General features: G+C 39.5%; 1 protein-coding gene across 3 annotated transcripts in view; it reads right to left on the bottom strand.

Moving 5' to 3' along the window:
• Positions 1 to 17,806, bottom strand: part of GLIS3 (GLIS family zinc finger 3) — a 446,998-nt gene that overhangs the window by 284,876 nt on the left and 144,316 nt on the right. For all 3 annotated transcript variants that reach the window (XM_008543931.2, XM_008543923.2, XM_070589983.1), the window contains 2 exons: positions 15,822 to 16,029; positions 7,582 to 8,704 (listed from right to left, as the gene is read on the bottom strand). In XM_008543931.2, coding sequence (XP_008542153.1) covers positions 7,582 to 8,704; positions 15,822 to 15,952 — 1,254 coding nt within the window. In that variant the 5' untranslated portion in view covers positions 15,953 to 16,029. The remainder of the gene's footprint in view (positions 1 to 7,581; positions 8,705 to 15,821; positions 16,030 to 17,806) is intronic.

Genomic DNA, 17,806 nt, shown 5'->3' on the forward strand with positions numbered 1-17,806 from the left:
TTCTTCAAAGGTCTCCCTCAAAAGAATTAGTCATTCTCCCTACTCAAGTCCAGAATCTATGGCCCAAGAAAATAAAAATAAATACAGTGCTACAAAGTAAGAGCACACAGACTTCACTCCATTTTCTCACCAAATTCCTATCTACATCGACCTCCTTTATGAGTGATGACACCTATTAGACCCATCCATCTCCCCTCTGGATGAGGCTGCCCAGAGTTTGAACAAATGGGAAATTGAGCCTGCCCGCCCAGATTCTGTGTTTGCCAGTCACACCTCTAGTGCCCAGGGTTACAAGATCCATTGTTTTATTGATAGTCTAGAAGCCCTGACTTAGTAATTACAGTAGAAGCTAATAAATCTGCCCAGAAAAAAATACACAAATATCTCTTTTCCACATCATTCTACCAAGAGCTTGAAGAAAACACTTTGAAAGATCAAAGAGAATCAGACTACTTCTCTTTTGGAATAATAAATGTGGTTGGTCTTTCACTCTACACACTCAAATTTTATCTGGACTCAAAGACGTCAACACAGCCACTCAAAGAAAAAGTAACCAAGAAATATTCTAAAGGTCACAAAAGATGTTTCTAATAAATTGCCAAACTAATTTTACACACTGATACAGTCTGAGTGAACTAATAAAAATACTTTAAAAAAATCTATATGTGAACAAACCTCAAAAGGTTTGAAATACTTTCCCTTAATCAGATCATTTATGAAAAGATTTACATAATTCTTTCTAATTTTAAAAACATTATTTCGGGGCATGAAATTAGAGAAAAACCACAAAACAAATGTGAACTAAAAGGAACATTAACCATCATGTAGTTAATGATTTTGCTTAATGAGGATAAAGCCTCAAATATTTAACCTCTTAGGGTCTCTCTCATTATCTATTGTTTTTCATTAATCCTAGAATCACAGGGCAAAGAAATATAAACCATGATTTGCTTTGAAATGTTTGCCCAAATCTGCTACGAATTTATTTTCAGGACAAAGTTCATGAAAGGCCAGTTCCCCAGGTAAAGTGGATTAAATGCCTTCTGAAGAGAAATAAAATTAAACCACTACCAAATGGCAGGTTTCTAAACTGTGTTTTGGGATGTGAAATCCGATTTGACAGATGCCTTATAAACTGGTCAAAGCCCCATCTGATGAGAATTTCTGTGGTTTTGCTTTTACCTAGACTAAGTGGTTCACAATCTGTGGTGACATATATATGTCTACAGTATGTTGAACAAGAATATACACAGATTAATATGCCGGGATCCCTTTCTTATGTAAAATCGCTGGAAGAAAACTTGCAATTTAGTTGTATTTTTTTAAATCATTGAGTTTGCACTAACTATTTGACAGACTTATGCCTTGTGGGATATGATTTGGAAGCTACACTCTCTCTGATCTTTACCAGATGTTTCACTGGTGGTGTTTCAGCCTCAAGAGACAAAAAGGATATTACTGTTAATTTTATTTATTTAATCACATTGAGCAGATTTGATAAAAGGGAAAATTCAATATTTTGTCAATTTACCAACTCTTCGGAAATAGCCATAGTAGCAAAAATGTTCTGAAGATCAATTTTATTTTAAAAGCAGAAAAGCTGCACTGTATTTGGAAGGGAGAACACTCTATCTTACCTTTAAAAATGGGAACCATGTGACAGATTTGCCAGTTCCACTTTTAACTCAGGGAGGCAAGGACGTGGCAATGATATACGTTGCTCAGTACAGTCTCATCCCCACCCTTAACTGACTGTTAACTGTAGAGAAAGAGTACTCTGAATAGGAGATGCAAGCTCAGTTGCAAGCCTTCTGCTATTACCAGAGTCCCTCTATTATCTTCTTATCTCTTGTCTCTGAATTTTATTCCAAGGGAACACAAAATTACCCTAATCATTGTCAGGACATTGATGATAAGGAAGATGTACTAGCTACTAACCACTGCCTCCCTACACCTTAACTCTAACGAGAAGGCAGGCTTTCATTTATCCCGAGTTCCATGTCAGAACGTGGACACTTTCACCCTTGGCTGCACATTAGAATCACCTGGGAAGCTGCACCCCGGACCAATTACATCCCAGACTCTGGAGGTGGACCCAGATATAGGTACTTCATAAAGCTCTGTAGGCGATGCCAACATCCGCCAAGGTTAAGAACCACCCGCCATGGAGGCGCTAAGTAAGCGACAATTAAACAATTTACTAGTCTTAGAAAAATCGCTTGATTTCTCTAGGCTTTGTTCGCCTCATCTGAAAAGAATGGGATGTGTGGAAGGGAGCTGGAGTGTTACACTCATTGATTTTCTTTTATTTTTAGATAAAAATATATACTTACAGTTATGAAATATTTCAAACAGGCAGCAAAGCATAGAAAATATTTTAAGATACCTCTGACACCTATATTACCACCACCAAGCTAAAAAGAAATTAATATTTTGCCTTCTGTTTTAGTTCTCTCATTCTTTGGAAAAAAGATAAGACGAAATCCCTACATCCCATTTCTTCTTACTTCCTTCCTCTCTGGAACTATCCGCTATGCTAACATTACTGATTATCCTGCCCACATGATTTTATTGTTTAACCAAGTAATTATGCATTTACAACAACTATATAATACTGATTAGTGTGTACTTAAACATACGTAAATTGTATTAAACAATGTATATCCTTTTGCCTTTAATTTTTTTATTCAACATTATTTTTTGAGATTTATCCACAGTGATATCTAACTATAGATATAGAGATTTATATCTAGTTCACTAATTTTAAGCTCCTTTACATTATTTCTTTAGGAATAAACCACACTTTATTGATTTACTTTATCTATAAACAGTTAGGTTATTTACATTTTTTTAAAAAACAGAGGTTCAATAAACACCTTTTTTTCTGCTGAGGAAGATTTGCCCTGAGCTAACATCTGTGCCAAGCATCCTCTGTTTTTTAGTATGTGGGCCGCCAGCACAGTGTGGCTGCTACCAGAGCAGTGTAGGTCTGCACCCAGGAACTGAACCTGGGCCACTGAAGTGGAGCATGCTGAACTTAACCACTAGGCCATGGGGGCTGGCCCAATAAACACCTTTTTTGCATGTCTCCCTGTACCATATGCAAGAGTTTCTCTTGCAGACGCAGACATGGTTTTGTTGGATATGCTCATCTTCATCTTTACTAGATATTCCCAAATTTTGTTCCAAAGTGGTTACACCAATTTACTTTCACTAGCAACGGTAAAGCAGTCCCCATTCTCCATACCCTTATCAATACTTAACATTATGAGAGTTTATGAATTGTTGCCAATATGAAGATTGTGGAGTGGTAACTAATTGTTATGCTTAGAGGATATTTTCCTAAGGTCCCTAAGGTCATACAATTGTGGCCACCACATCAATGCCAAGTCTTATCAAAATAACAAAATAAAGGATATTTAAAAAAAACTTCTGCAGCTTACAATGAATTTACTTTTCCTCAAGAAATGTCTTATATTGCTAAAGCTTGGCCCATGAACCCATAAATCAAGCCATAAAAGAGGAATGGGGACATGGCCCCAGCTCTGTATTTATTTTCTTGTATTCATAATCCAATGTTACTTAAAAAGCAAACTGCCCAATATTCAAGCCAAAGCAAATACTCTGGATTTTGCCAGGCAAAATGCCTGTGGAGAAATGAGTCAATTCATACAAAATTCAAAGCTGTCTTTGGTCAGTGACATTTTCGTGAAAATCTGTGGGTGGGTAAAAGTTCTGCAAAATTCCTTTTTGCTATTGGATAAAATTCATCCAGGGAAAATAAGCAGAGTTTAAGTGGCAACCCACATTCCCCCTAACTCCCTTATTAACACTCCCTAACCTCCCAGCACAACTGCTTTCTATTGTGCACAAAGGCAAGCCATCAGTGTTTCTGATCCTAGCAACAGAACCCTGTCCCCCTGCTCACTCTGCTCCCATCAGATAGGCTTTCTCATGAGAAGTACTGGCAGACAGTGTGCCTGAGCTCATTCAGAACACACCTTCCTGGGAACGCTACCCAGGCATTGCACACACTTCAACTTAATGGCAAAAAGACCTACAGTAAAAACATTCTCAGCATGCACTCTGTTGGAACCATTACTATGGATACTGTTAGGGGTGGTTAGTGTACATCTATAGTTTTGGGTTACACTTTATGTTGCCCTTCTAGGAACATGAAACAGGGGTTTGGGAGAGAAGCAAATTCCGAGACTCCATGACTTGTTCGGACTTGAGAATTTGAAACCTTATCATCTCAAAAAACATAATAGAATTCAGCATAATTATACCTGGGAATGCTTAAAAGTTTTGATAAATTCCAGGATTCATCAATGTTGGGGTTGGTTTAAGCTCTGGAAGATCTAAACAGAAATGATTCGGCAGCTAGAAACTGCTTTAACTAGTACATAGTAGAGAAAGGACTGAGGTATTTTTAACATAATATTGCTATATCCTAGTTTCTGAATTAACTGAGTTGCCTACTGAGGCCTTTACTTCTCAAGGCCTTTGCCATGGCTAGGAATATCTCTATGATAGAGGCCAGGTCTGGAGAGAGAGCAGCTGGTTTGGCTTTCCACAGAAGCAATGAGATCTACAGAAGGGTGGAGTTGTTTGGGTGGGAAAGAGAAAAGAAACCATTCTCCTCTTCCAGTAAGTTAACCAAATAATAAATTAACAATCCTCCCCCAGTTCTGCCACCTAGAATCTTGAGTGATCTGAATCCCAGAGTTCTGGGTAAGGCTGAGGAATTACAGTCAGAGATTCTGAGAATGCATTCTTCCATGCATGAAATGGAATCTGGCGTCAAGAGAGGACACCAGTGGTAGCCTCTTACTGTAAGCAGGCTGTCACTGAGTAGCCCTTTCACATACCCTTCTTTTACTATGACTTCCAGAAGCTCATTGTGCTGCTTGTAGTCATGGTCACCAAACACAATTGGGTCATCACATCTTTCTTGGGTCAATAAGCTAAGTGAGCGAAAATGATGACTAACTCTAACTACGGTCCACAGAAAATTAATAACAGTTAAACATACGTAAAACAAAAGTGGACTGGGTCTTGTAATTTAAACTGCTTCTAGCCTTTGCAGCATGTGACACAGCCGCAAAAACCCAAAGATCACTTCATGTCTCCAAAAGAGGAATGTGGTCATTTTACTTGGCATGGATCTTGAGCTTTGAATCAACTACCATCAGATTTCAAAGAAGTGGGAGATGAAACATTTCAGTTTTAACAGTTCTTTGTGTCTGGATTCCAAGAGTGTAAAAGACTGGTTTTGCAAAAGGCAAAAAAAAACGCATCTTTTTCAGATGTGCATCCACATTAAGCACAATGTCTTCTATCCACGGACTACACTTGAGAGGACTGCTCAACTTTCACAGCAAAATTATTTGCTGCCAGTTAGCTATAGCCCTACAAATCAAGCAATGACATGTAGCAACATAACAGTTTTCAGAAGACATAATGCTCATGATATGTATGTTTTATATTAAAATGGATGTCTTCCTGCTAAAAATATATAGTCCCAGGACTAGAATTGCAGCATTAGTCAGCTCCTAAGAAACCCTGTGTTGTATAAATACATTTGCACTATAACATGTGTAAGTAAAAGCTTTGTGGTTCTAGAGTTGATATGCTATTAAATTTAGTGATCTGAATTTTGCAAAGACTCCATCTAGAAGTGGGAAGTGGGCAGACTAGGGGAAAGAGAAATCACATGCCATACCCATCCTGAAAGATACAATGAAAAGCAGTGCAGAGGCCTGCAAACATTCACCTCTCAGCTTATTCTTCCACTGAAGTATTTCTGCTTTTAATAGTCATCATGCACTTTAGCAAAAGTCAACTTTATAGTTATATGCCTTTGCAAAGTCTGGAACAGTGGGAAAATGGGGAAATCCTATTGCACAAAAACGAATTTTGCAATGCAAAAAATATTTTTTGGGATAATTCAAGCCTTTATGTTTATTTCAGTAAAGCCAAATCCAGCAAACTATTTTCAGCCAGGATTAGTCAGAACTAAAAGGTTGGACTGTTTTCCTTCAGAGACTGAATGTCTTTACTGCCTGCAATAGGCCAGTGTGTTCCAAACAGAGTAAATGGAATTGCCTTCAATTGCTTGTCTCTTTCTGGCATTTTTAATGCAGAACCCTACCGACAGAGTAAGGTTTTGCCGCCTAGAATGTAATTATTCTTTTCACTCATATAACATGGCATTCTCACAATGTATCAGCTTCAGGTTTTCCTTCAGAAAAATCACAACATGGGGCATAATGTAACGACAAGAAATGCAATTTCATTCTGCCAGAAATTCTTAAAACTCTCTCAAAAATACCTACTGGACGGTGAAAAAGTGCTTCTAATACTTGCATTACAGCTATCATCTGTTTCGTTTGCTTTTACATGAATCAGACAACTTTGCCAATCTAAAAATCCAACATAAACATGGTCCAGATTCTTTATCATCAAGACATACTAGAAAAAGAAGGGACTCTGGCTGGGGGACCACCATCTAAATAAGTTTCTTTTCAAAATGATTTATGTATTTCACACATTTCGTGACCTGTAGCATATTCAATATCCAGGGAGTACCTACAATTCTCAGATTTTAACTCTAAAAGAAATATTTCTGTCCATCTAAACTAATATAAAACACATGCTCTTCTTTTTCCAAGAGTTAAGTGAGCTGTCTGAGATTGTGCAAAGCTGCCCTGTGATCCCAAGGGTGATGTCCTATTTGTAAACCCTGAGGGTTTCTGTTAGGTGTAAAATGATTGTGAAATCATTTAAGAGTCATATTATTCAAAAATAGTAAATTTTGCCAAGAAACAGAGAGAGTTCCAGGATCTATGTTGTGAAGGGAAAGCCAGGGAGAAGGAGACACCATGAACACTTCCTTCAACACCAAAGGCACATTCTCCTCTTGCTTCTCTCTCTTTGTATCTTTCTACGAAATTCTTTCTCCTTAAAATTTGGTGAGATCCTGTGAGATTCTGCTGCTGTAGTATCCCTGGATGTTTCTATGCTGGCTATAAATCATTAACTAGTCTCACAACCCGTTGGGTGCAATGTGCAGGCATGTGGGTGCATGCAGCAACATTTTTACTAGCCAAGTTGCTAAGTGTGAGTTCCTTTCCAAATATGAGAACCACCCCTCCCCCAACCCCAATACTGGCTCAGTTATTGGAGGGAAGAAAAGAATCATTGAATATTTGCTTTGGAAAAGTTAAAGCTTGCTGGTGGTGTGGTGTGTGTTCCTCTGCCCTGCACATTTCAGCAACTTCAAGTTGGTGCCTGGCAGGGATCTATTTTCCAAGATTTTGAACAGTGTGGCAGATTAACCTCCCCTGATGTGATGGATCATGTACATTTGCAGAAAATAATCTGGAAGTGGAGAGATATCCCAGCCGCTAATAAAGAGACCTTCCCCGTCTCCAGGATGAAGAGGTGTCAAAGCTCATGAATACCCAGGCTCCCAGGCATCCAAATGCCATAAAAGAAGAAAACGTCCCCTGACTTGTAGGCCAAGTTTGGAAGACACAGGCACTTTCAATGAACTCTCGTGGGCTTCGGAAAACTCACCGTACACTTGTTGGGCTTCTCTCCGGAGTGGACTCTCATGTGGATCAGCAGTTTATAGCGGGCGTTGAACGGCTTGTACCTTCGAGGACAACCGGCCCAGAAGCAAGTGAAGTCTTCGCCTTTGCGCTGGTCTATGTGCACCTTCTCTATGTGCCGCACAAGCTCCTCCTGCTGGTCATACAAGGCGCTGCAGTCGATCCAGCGACAGCAGTGCTTGCCCCCGACGGCGTCGTCCAGCTCTCCGTCCTCCTCCAGGGCCGCCTGGGACAGGGCCAGCGGCTGGGCGTGGGGGACGAGCTCTTGGTGGTGCAGGTGCGGGTGGGCATGGTAGGGGGGCGGGGGACCTTGGGGCGGTGGTGGTAGAGGAGGCAGAGGGGGCGCAGGGGGCAGATTCAGGGCGCTGCCTGGGAAATCATCCAGGCGCTCCGTCTTCAGCAGGCTGGCTGGCTGGCCGTCGGGGCCCGGCAGGCCATGCTGCACCACCATGTTGTTAACCACGCCGGGCTGGAGGGCACCGTGCTCCAGCTGCTGCATGCGCTCGTACTCCAGGGCGCCATCCTCACCGTATGCCGGGAGCGCCAGGCCGCCGCTGGGCACTCGCACACCCTTCTGGCTGCTTTGCACCGAGCACGGCTGGGGAATGCAGCTGCCGCGCACCCCCAGGAAATGCCCATAGACCTCAGGCTGGGGGGACATGTTGGCAGGGGAAGCCCTCGACCCGTTGATGTAGGCAACCAAGGACGTGGGCGAGGTGCGGATGATGGTATTGAAGTCTATCCCAATGCCATCGGACAACGGAGACAAGGACAGCGCTCTCTTCTTGGAGCGGGCTGAGTGGGACCTGGCCGAAGAGTGCCGGGGACTAGGGTAAGGAGAGTGGCTATTTTCCATGCCAAAAAGGTAGGATGGCAATGAGTTAGAGACACTGTTGCTGGACATGGCTGTCCCGGCAGGAAGGCTAAGGAGATCCCCTAGATCAACGCCATTCTGAGAGCCATGGTTGGAGGAGAGCGAAGGGAGAGTCCTGTAGCCATGAGACCACTCTTGTTTCACGCTCAAGGCCGACTGACTTTCTGTCAGACTCAAAGTCGTGGACGCCAAAGACTCACGCGAAATAAGGGACCTGGAACAGCAGCCAGAATGGGGGAAAAAAAAGAAAAGACAAACATTTTAGCAGGATATGGATTGCTTAAGAGCTAAAAGAACATTGCAGTGACAATCCCTTAAGTATTTCCCCTAATTACATTCTAGGCTAAACACACATTCTTTGGCTAAGATAAAATCCAAGGCTTTTAGTCCCAGGTAAATAACATTTTACCAAGAAGAACAATAAAGGCTAATGCTCACTGGAATAATAAAACAAAAGATCTATTGTTATAAATAATCTTAATACTTTAATGATAATAAATAGTCCTTGCTTTATTTTTAAATATCTTTTTTAATGTAGGGGAAATAGAGACCTTGGAGTAATTACTGATCCCTGCCAAAGCAAACCAAATAAGCAAGTATTTATTAAGCACCTACTGTGTTCAGCATGCTACAAATAGGCATTGCAGGAAGTATAAGTCTAAACAGAGTCCTAGCCTTCAAGTAAAACCAATTGGTGAGGTAAAACATAAACCCATGCTTGATTCGAAAAAAAGTAAATCCTCAAAGTCAAAGGGTCATCCAGGGAACCTCATAATAATTTCACAAATTTGTTTCACTGATATTAAGGAATTTTAAAGATTTCTTTAAAACATAGCAATTTACACTATCAATACTCAGTCACAACATCAAACCATCGCAGAAAATGAAAAAATATACAAACTACAGCTATAATTTAAAGGAGTGACAGTCTGCACTCAAGTCATATTTGGAATTATGCATTTGGGCTGTGCAGGGTTTAATCACCCTCACTAGTCTAGAATTTTTCAGGAGCTCTTGTCCTTAAATCAAAGCAGCTGTGGGCCAAGAGCAGATCATTGGCTTTCAGTAGTTGACTTTGTAACAATTCCTCTCCTGTTCTTCTAACCCTTGAGAAAACATACCTCACGTATCACAATATTTACCTGCATATCAAAATGGTTTGTAACGTAGTCTGGCCACTTTAAAATTCATTTTGCTTTACTATAGCACCATTGCCTTAAAAATCATTGAAAAGAAAAGCTGTGTCCCTTGGATAGAAAATTTGTCACCAAGAAGCTAGACACACCTCACTGTATTTCCTGACTCAGACATGGTATATATCAAAAAAAAACCTGGCTTATTTATATGTACCTGCATTGGTTTTCTACAGATATCTTTTTTCTGATGAAAAATTAATCAAAGCAAAATATCATATAGAATGTCTATCTTCCCAGAATGAACCCATTTACGACTTCCAGCTGTTATACAGCAACCTGTTGCGAAGGAACTGAGGGAAAAGAGAAGCATTTTCATCCCACCTGTTCCTCTACTGCTTTTTACAAAAAGGAAGCCAGGAACACTATTTCCTACAAGCATGAGATATTAGCAAGAAAACGTCTTGGCTCCAAAATGCACAGTATAAGGTGATAGATAACACCATTATTGATGTGATGTTCCCATCGAGTGAAGTAATGTTTACCAATGACAAACACAGCAGGAATTTAAATCTAGTTGCCCTTGACATGGATTTATTTCTTGGTCCACATCCTTATATACGGGCTGAAGTCCTTATGCTAGCCCCAAAGTGGTTTCTGAACCATCTGTTTCTTAATTCCCCATGGACACTTCCAATTCTTTTCCAAGCACACCCGCAGCATGCAGCTCTCCCTGCAGAGCTCAGCTGAAGGCTCCTGGTGATTAGATGTCAAAGACCTTTTGAGTCCCTTCCCCAGGGAGATTCAAGAATTGCTTTCTGACCCAAGCCAAATCAGTAGTCGTATCATGTATGAGGCAAAGACAACTGACTTTGCTTTACACCTTGAGGTTGAAAGAGTTTATAGAACATTCTCAAATGGTACATTTGCCTGGTCACCGTCATACTGGAGCATTTCCGATTTTTAAGCAGTGAATAGCAGGCAGAAAGTATTTTACCCACCTGTATATACTTTGCATTTGAAATTACATTATTTGGTTTGAGGGCAGCCTATAGTAAGACATGTTCATTTGTTCCATAGTTGAGAGATGTTTCCTATTTTTCTCAAATTACACCTAAGCATGGATCAGTTTAAACTTGAGCGTGACCCCATGCAAGCACACTCCTTAACTCCTTGGACATCTCAGTTTTCTAAGACAGTTATGATACATTTTTCAGAAAACAAATCCTATATTCTATTCAGTAAGGTAATAATATGAACAGAGAACTCTCTATGTCCAACACCTAATCAGAACAAAACTTGGAACAAATGGCCTTTACCTACTGGCCCTCCTCCCTCCTGCGCGATTACCCAGATCTTTTAATCTTTCAAAGTTCTAATCCACGAAACCTCCTCCAAATACACTAGCTCTCAGTAAGAGTCCTCTTTCCAAAGAAGTTATATATTGTCTGTACTGCGCCTTAAACATAGCTAACTTCAGACATCTGTGGGTGTTATCTTCCTCAGTAAAATTCAAAGCCATTCAATAGAAAGGATCATTTTAATCTCCCCCAGTACCCAACTAGAGAATATTAGATATATGATAACTTTTCAAAAATTGTTGATTAAGAAGGTGAATAATCAATCAATATAATGACAACTAACCATCATTAATAGCTTACAAAGCATTTTCCCTATATACGATCTCATTTGATACAACCTGTAAGTAAATTGGATTTTTTAATAACTTCTATTTTATAAGAATAAAACTGAGGTTCTGTGAAATTCTTCCCAGTGACACCAAAAAGGTGGGGTGGGGGACTAAAGTCCTTATAGAAGTACAAATGAAGCAGGATTTAATAGGCAGTCACCTAACTGGATCACATACATCCTGTTGTTGTCCCCATATCATACCCCGACATGTGGTCCATAATGCTCTGCTTGATTAAAAGACCCAGTATGACAGGCTTAAAGTCACACAAGCTATGATCAGAACCCACATCTTCTGTTCTTCTTATGCAACAATATACTGAATGACTGTGAAAGATTCCAAAGGACTCTTGCCTATAATCCCTGCTGCTACCCACACCAGGCCTATGGGAAAGGAAGTGACAAAGAGCTGTGGTTCTATCACCACACTGAGAGCAATCTCCATTTCCATATGCTCATCTGATCCTAAGGATAGTATTTCTGGTGACTGGTTAATTTGGAGCTATATGTGAAAGGAAAGAGATATATAGCTCAAACAAGATAAAAGCAATATGAAAAACTCAGAAACTATCAGTATAGTAGTTTAGGGTGGCTGGTGAAGCAAGAGCTCACTAACTCTCACAGGGCCATAAGAGGCATGACGACAAAACTGAATTGCTTAGTTTAATGTCAAACTCAAAAGAAATATTAACTTTCAGGTCACATGAAATTCCTCAAAATGATGCTCAAGAGAAAGAATCCGTATACATACGTGTGTGTATGTGCATGTGTGTGTGTATTATGTGTTACGGCAAAGACTAGTCGCAGTCTATCTGGAAGTTCTTGTCTATGTGCCTGGAAAAATTCCCAAAAGAACTAGCACTGCATCTGAAGACAGGATGGCGTTGTAAAATGTTAGAACTTACATAGAGCCCAGTGTCCATTCTCAGCCCCTTGGCCTCCTCTGACCTTTGTGGATACGGTCCAACTCAAAATGAAACCCTAGGAAATTCTATCCCCAGAAATCACCTCCAAGAATTTCTGGTTTAGGAGAAAAAAAATGTGGTGCCTTTTTGGATCTGGAATGACATTATTAGATTGATAGTTGAACTTCGTAACTGACAAGCTAAATGACACTAGGCAAAGCATTTAGACTTGCTGCATCTTGGGTCCATCATCTATAAAACAAGGATAATACTTGCAGGTAGTTTATGAATATTCAGTCCATAAAATATAGAATCACAATGTCTGTGAAAGCACTGGAAAAGCTAAACATATACAAAGCCCATGCAAAGTAGCATCCAATCTCTTCTACTGCCCATTCAACTTTTACTAGATAGGGATATGAAGCCACTATATGAGGTTATTTCAGCACTTCAGCTTTGTCATTGTAGGGGAAATATATACAATGGCCTCTGCATTACAGAGTTTTGGCAGTGCCTAAATCAAGAATGGCTCCTGGATCTTAAAGATGGAAAGGTATAGTTTGCATTTACCATTTAGTGAGGCTAGTCAGAAATGGTTGGGAAATTAATAAAGGCAAATATATAGCAGTTGGGCATGACTCTCATCATTGGATTAAACAAAACCCAAAAAAGCTTAGAAAGAGTGCTTTTTTCTAAGATGAGCACTCTAGAGGAAAAATACTCAAAGGAGGTCAAAAGAAGAAATGCAAACAGTCAATAAATCTATGAAAACTATTCAATATTATCAATAATTAAGAAAATGAAAATTAAGATAAAATAATTTGTACATCAAATTGGCAGAGTTATAAAAATAACAATATCTAGTATTTGATAAAATATAGGGAAACATAAAGTTTATAAATGATTAGGCCTTTTCTGCAGGGCAATCTGAGAACACATATCAAAAGCCTCAAACTGTGCACTTCCTATAACTCAGCAAATTTTACTGCTATAAGAATTTATTTCTAATAAGTAGAGATGTGCAACAACAGATTTACAGAATTGATTGAATAAAGTAATACTTATAATATTGAAATAAAGAGAAACAACTAAATGCCCAGTGATAAAAGACCAAGAAAAAATTATAATTTTATTTATATACTTTTTTGATAAAATGGAATCTTGGGGGCCTGGCCCCATGGCTGAGTGGTTAACTTTGCATGCTCTGCTTCAGTGGCCTGGAGTTTCACCAGTTCAGATCCTGGGCACAGACCTAGCACTGCTTATCAAGCCATGTTGAAGCGGCGTCCCACATAGCAGGACTAGAAGGATCTACAACTATAAATATACAGCTATATAAGGGGGACTTTGGGGAGAAGAGGAAGAAAAAAAAAGATTGGCAATGGATCTTAGCTCAGGGCCAATCTTAAATAAATAAATAAATAAATAAATAAATAAGTATAATAAAATGGAATCTTAGGCAGGAAGAAGTCATTATATGATGCTGCAGTATTTTTTATTACAAGAGAAAGTGTGTACCTTAATTGAAAAAAGTAATTATAATACTATGTAGATTATTACATATCAGTTTGGTAGAAAGGAAAACCTACACTTATGATGTATGTGTTTGCATATAGCCAGAAAGATGGATATCAACATTCCACCCATGATTGCCTATGAGTGGTAGAATTCAGGATGACTATCACTTACTGCCTGGTGCTTTTCTACATTTTCTACAATGAGTAAGAATTACACAGAAAATCAGGAAAAAATAATAACTTTTACAGCTTTCTTTAGGGCGACCATCACTCAGACTGAACAGTTCATGCTCCATTCCCCACGCCCCACACGCCCCCAATGAATAAAACACAAAGCTGATTCTCTCTCTATCTTCTCTTCATCTCTAGATGGCAAAATGCCTTCAAGTTGAACTGTTGCCTCCTATCCTTTCTCTCCTCTGTTGGAACACGCAAACCAGTTTAAGGATCACAAATAAATGCAACCTTTCCACATTGCTAAAAGTAAGTTCCATACTTCACCAAGCCACTTCCCAACTCCTGTTTCTTTGCTCATCCTGCAAAGAATGATTTCCATAGAAGGACTCACAGAGTACACAGTCAAAAACATATGGCAATGAATCTTTAAGATGTTGTCTTTTAAGTATATAGAATTATGCTAAAGAATCAAAAATGCCAGAAAACACTGAGATAATGACCCTTCCCTGGATGACTCGTGAAAGGAACTGCATTAGATACATGGCTGGAACATCCTGTGCCCTGCCTCCCATCAGTTTCTCCATTAATTATGACTCTCTGCCTTCAAGGCGTGGGCTGGACTTGCCACAGACAAGAAGCTGAAGGCTTCCCAATGACACTCCACGAGTACAGTTAATTTTACAGGCAACACTCAGCAAGTCTGAGGAGTCCCTCAAGGCATAATCATCAATGGGAAAATGACAGCAGCAGCTTCCCATCACAAAAAATCTGAGTTGAAAAACAAGTTTCAATCTCAGGAAAAAATTGGCATAAAAAATGACCTAGGAACTATGATTTCAGTCTCAAATAGCAGGTAGGAGGATGGTGCAGAGATACAAGAGGGGGAAGGAGGGATAGGAGGAAGAGGAGGAGGAAGGAGAGAAAGAAACCGGATCCCTGAAATGCAAGGCATCTCAGCAAATTCCAGCCCCCAAAGAAGAGGAAGCAGAGGTCCAGAGAGTCAAATTCCTTTGCAAAATCACAGTTACAGCAGAGCCAGGACTAAGAGGCAGAAACTTTGAACTGCGTTTCTCTAAGACGACTACTTACAGAAGATGAAATAATTCATTTCAAACAGAGAAACAGAACTTACACATTGTACAGTATTTTGATTTTATGTTCCCTATAATATCAACCTTGAGAAATATAAAAATTTGTCTGAGGGAGTGATTTCCCTTTCCTATTCAATGCTCTCCCATGGAGATAGATACACAGCATTTATCAGACCTACTGATTCCATCACCTAATCAGACTTGTGTTGAAATTTTATGTAACTCATACATGAAAGTATGTTTTCCAAGACACATCGTCAAGTCTGTAAATTCATGATTTCTAACTTTACTTTTTCTACCATCTCCCTAAACTTCAGCTATTGTATTATGCAGACAGTAGGTACTTAATAGATACTTGTGTAGATGGGTGGATGGGTGGGTGGATGGACAGATAAAACAGATTGTAAGGCAGCCTGGGGACACTGCAACATATACACTGAAAAATGAGCAGGTAAGATAGACGTGCATGGAACATCCCAATTTTTTAGGATGATCCTGCTTCACCAGGAATTGACAGATTTACACACTGGGCTTTTATCACTGAGGCCCCAAAATCTCAAACTGGGCATTCATTTCACTCATACTGCAAGACAGCAGGCAGTAAACTATTCTTCCCAATTAAGATGATATTACGGCATATACTTAGTTTTTATACACATTCTCCTATAAAGTTCAAATTGAAAGAGTTGCTTGAATGAGTATGTATGTGTTGTGTGTGTGTTTGTGTTGTGTGTGCACATGTGTTACGGAGGGGAAGGGAAAACACTCACGGGGTGTGATTATACCATAAGAAGGGGGAAAAAAAAAGTAACTTGAGACCTGGTATCTGAAGGAGGTATATTCAGGTTGGCTGCATTCATTGCCCTCTGTAAGCTAGGACTGATCTGGTTGCATGCTGTAGAGACCTGGCTTGCTGGAGGTGAAATGGGTCCCAGTCGCTGAACCATCATGGGACTGCTGGTGACCACTAGATTGTTGCAGCTGCCTTTTCCAATGGACTTGCACTGAGGCCCAAAGCCAAGAGCCCCTAAAAACAAATGAATCAGGTTAGCTTTCATGTCCCTTACATCAGAAATCAGTAAATACACACATGTGCACACTTATATCAGGACTCATCTTTAGAGATAGTCCTTGGATTATCTTTTTTTTTTTTGTATTAGTGATACCAAAAAGTTTTCTCTAATTCCAATGAAAAAGCCATAATGCTACAATAGAAACTTTCCATAATCACCACTCATATAAAATGTGCTTACATTTTGCTCCTTCTATATAAAAGTGCCCAGTTATATTAAGAATCATATTTTATCATCTCCTTCTCTAAAGGGTTAAGGTGGTAAGTAGATGGGATTCCTTATATAAAACCAAGTTTTTTCTAGAATAACTAATATCTTAAATCACCCAGTAAGGAAAGTTGACACTGCTGAAAAAACTTGTTTAACTGGTTCACTTCATTCCAATTCTGGCCTTTCAAAAAGCCTCTCTGAAAGGACACAGTCTGTCTGTGTCTCTCCAATCTTGATTTTTTCCTCATCCCAACACATTGTCATTGGACATATACCCAATTTAAAAAAAAATCAGGATGAGAGCCATAAACAAAACACTCATTCCAAAAGCAGCATGGTAACCAAATTCAACATAGATTTTTCATTTCATTAGTAACAATCTTTGAATGCAGTAAAATTTGGTACATACCCAAAGGGGAAAGAAAAAAAAAGAAACCCACAAGAATCTGTGCCGTTATGGAAAAGTGAAAAGCAAAGAGGAGAAAGGCAAACACTGCCATGACTCATTTATAAAAGATAATAATAGTGGTTGAATCATTCTAGACATTCTTTTTACATGGATGTACTTTTTCAAACATTTTTTGCAAACTACCTGGTCAAGTCTCAGTGACTGTACACTCTGTTCCCATTTCAAACAAATGAAAATAAATGAGCTCAGTTTCTGGCAAATTAGGCCCTAAAATTTTCTCACCAATTTCCCCATCTTTCTCATTGATATATTTGGGATCAAAGTAGGTGGAAAAGCATCTCAGTAACTTTCCTTAGCCCTAGGGAGCATAATTTCCTATTTTGCTTTTCCAAAAATTAAATTAATAGCCAAAAAATGACTTTTTTATCTTTCGTATCATTCTCTTCCAAGAGCCCACACAACTGAAGGATAAACAAGACCTTAGAGCAATTACCATGCTCTCCTCAATGAAACTGCACCTCAACAATGCTGGGAGAGTCACAGCATCTTTAGCTGGCAGGAAGCCTACTCTAGTCCAGCCCTCTGGGAAACTAAAATCCAAGTGGTAATTGACGTGCCCAAAGTCAGACAAGGACTTACTGACAAAGCAGAAACGGATTCTACAAGGGTGTATTTTCATAGCACCTGTGTGCTTCAGTTTAGATGCTGGATGCTTAGTTTCTTTCTTGGATACTTTCCAAGATCATTAGGTCCAACAGAAACTTCTCTCTGATTTATTTTTTCAGATAAAACCAGAACCTTTCCTCTACCCCTCCACTGTGGCTTATATCTGATGCATCTTCTTGTGCCTAGAAAAATCAGTTATCGTCTCTCTGTTTTCACAACTCACATAACATTGTACCATCCAGGCTTCCTCTTGACACCAAGAGTGGTGGGTACGTTTTTGTGCAATGATCAGAAACTCAAGTGTCGTTATAAATTCCAACAAGCTACACGCTATTTTCTTTTCAAACCCCCTTTTCACCTCGGAAAACGGCATTGTGATGGTTCATAGCCTAGTCCAGTATATGTTTTTGTTAGTACCATGGAGTCAATTCCGACTCCTTAGCAAC

The sequence above is a fragment of the Equus przewalskii genome, chromosome 22 (genome assembly GCF_037783145.1).
Source record: "Equus przewalskii isolate Varuska chromosome 22, EquPr2, whole genome shotgun sequence".
Taxonomy (NCBI): Eukaryota; Metazoa; Chordata; class Mammalia; order Perissodactyla; family Equidae; genus Equus; species Equus przewalskii.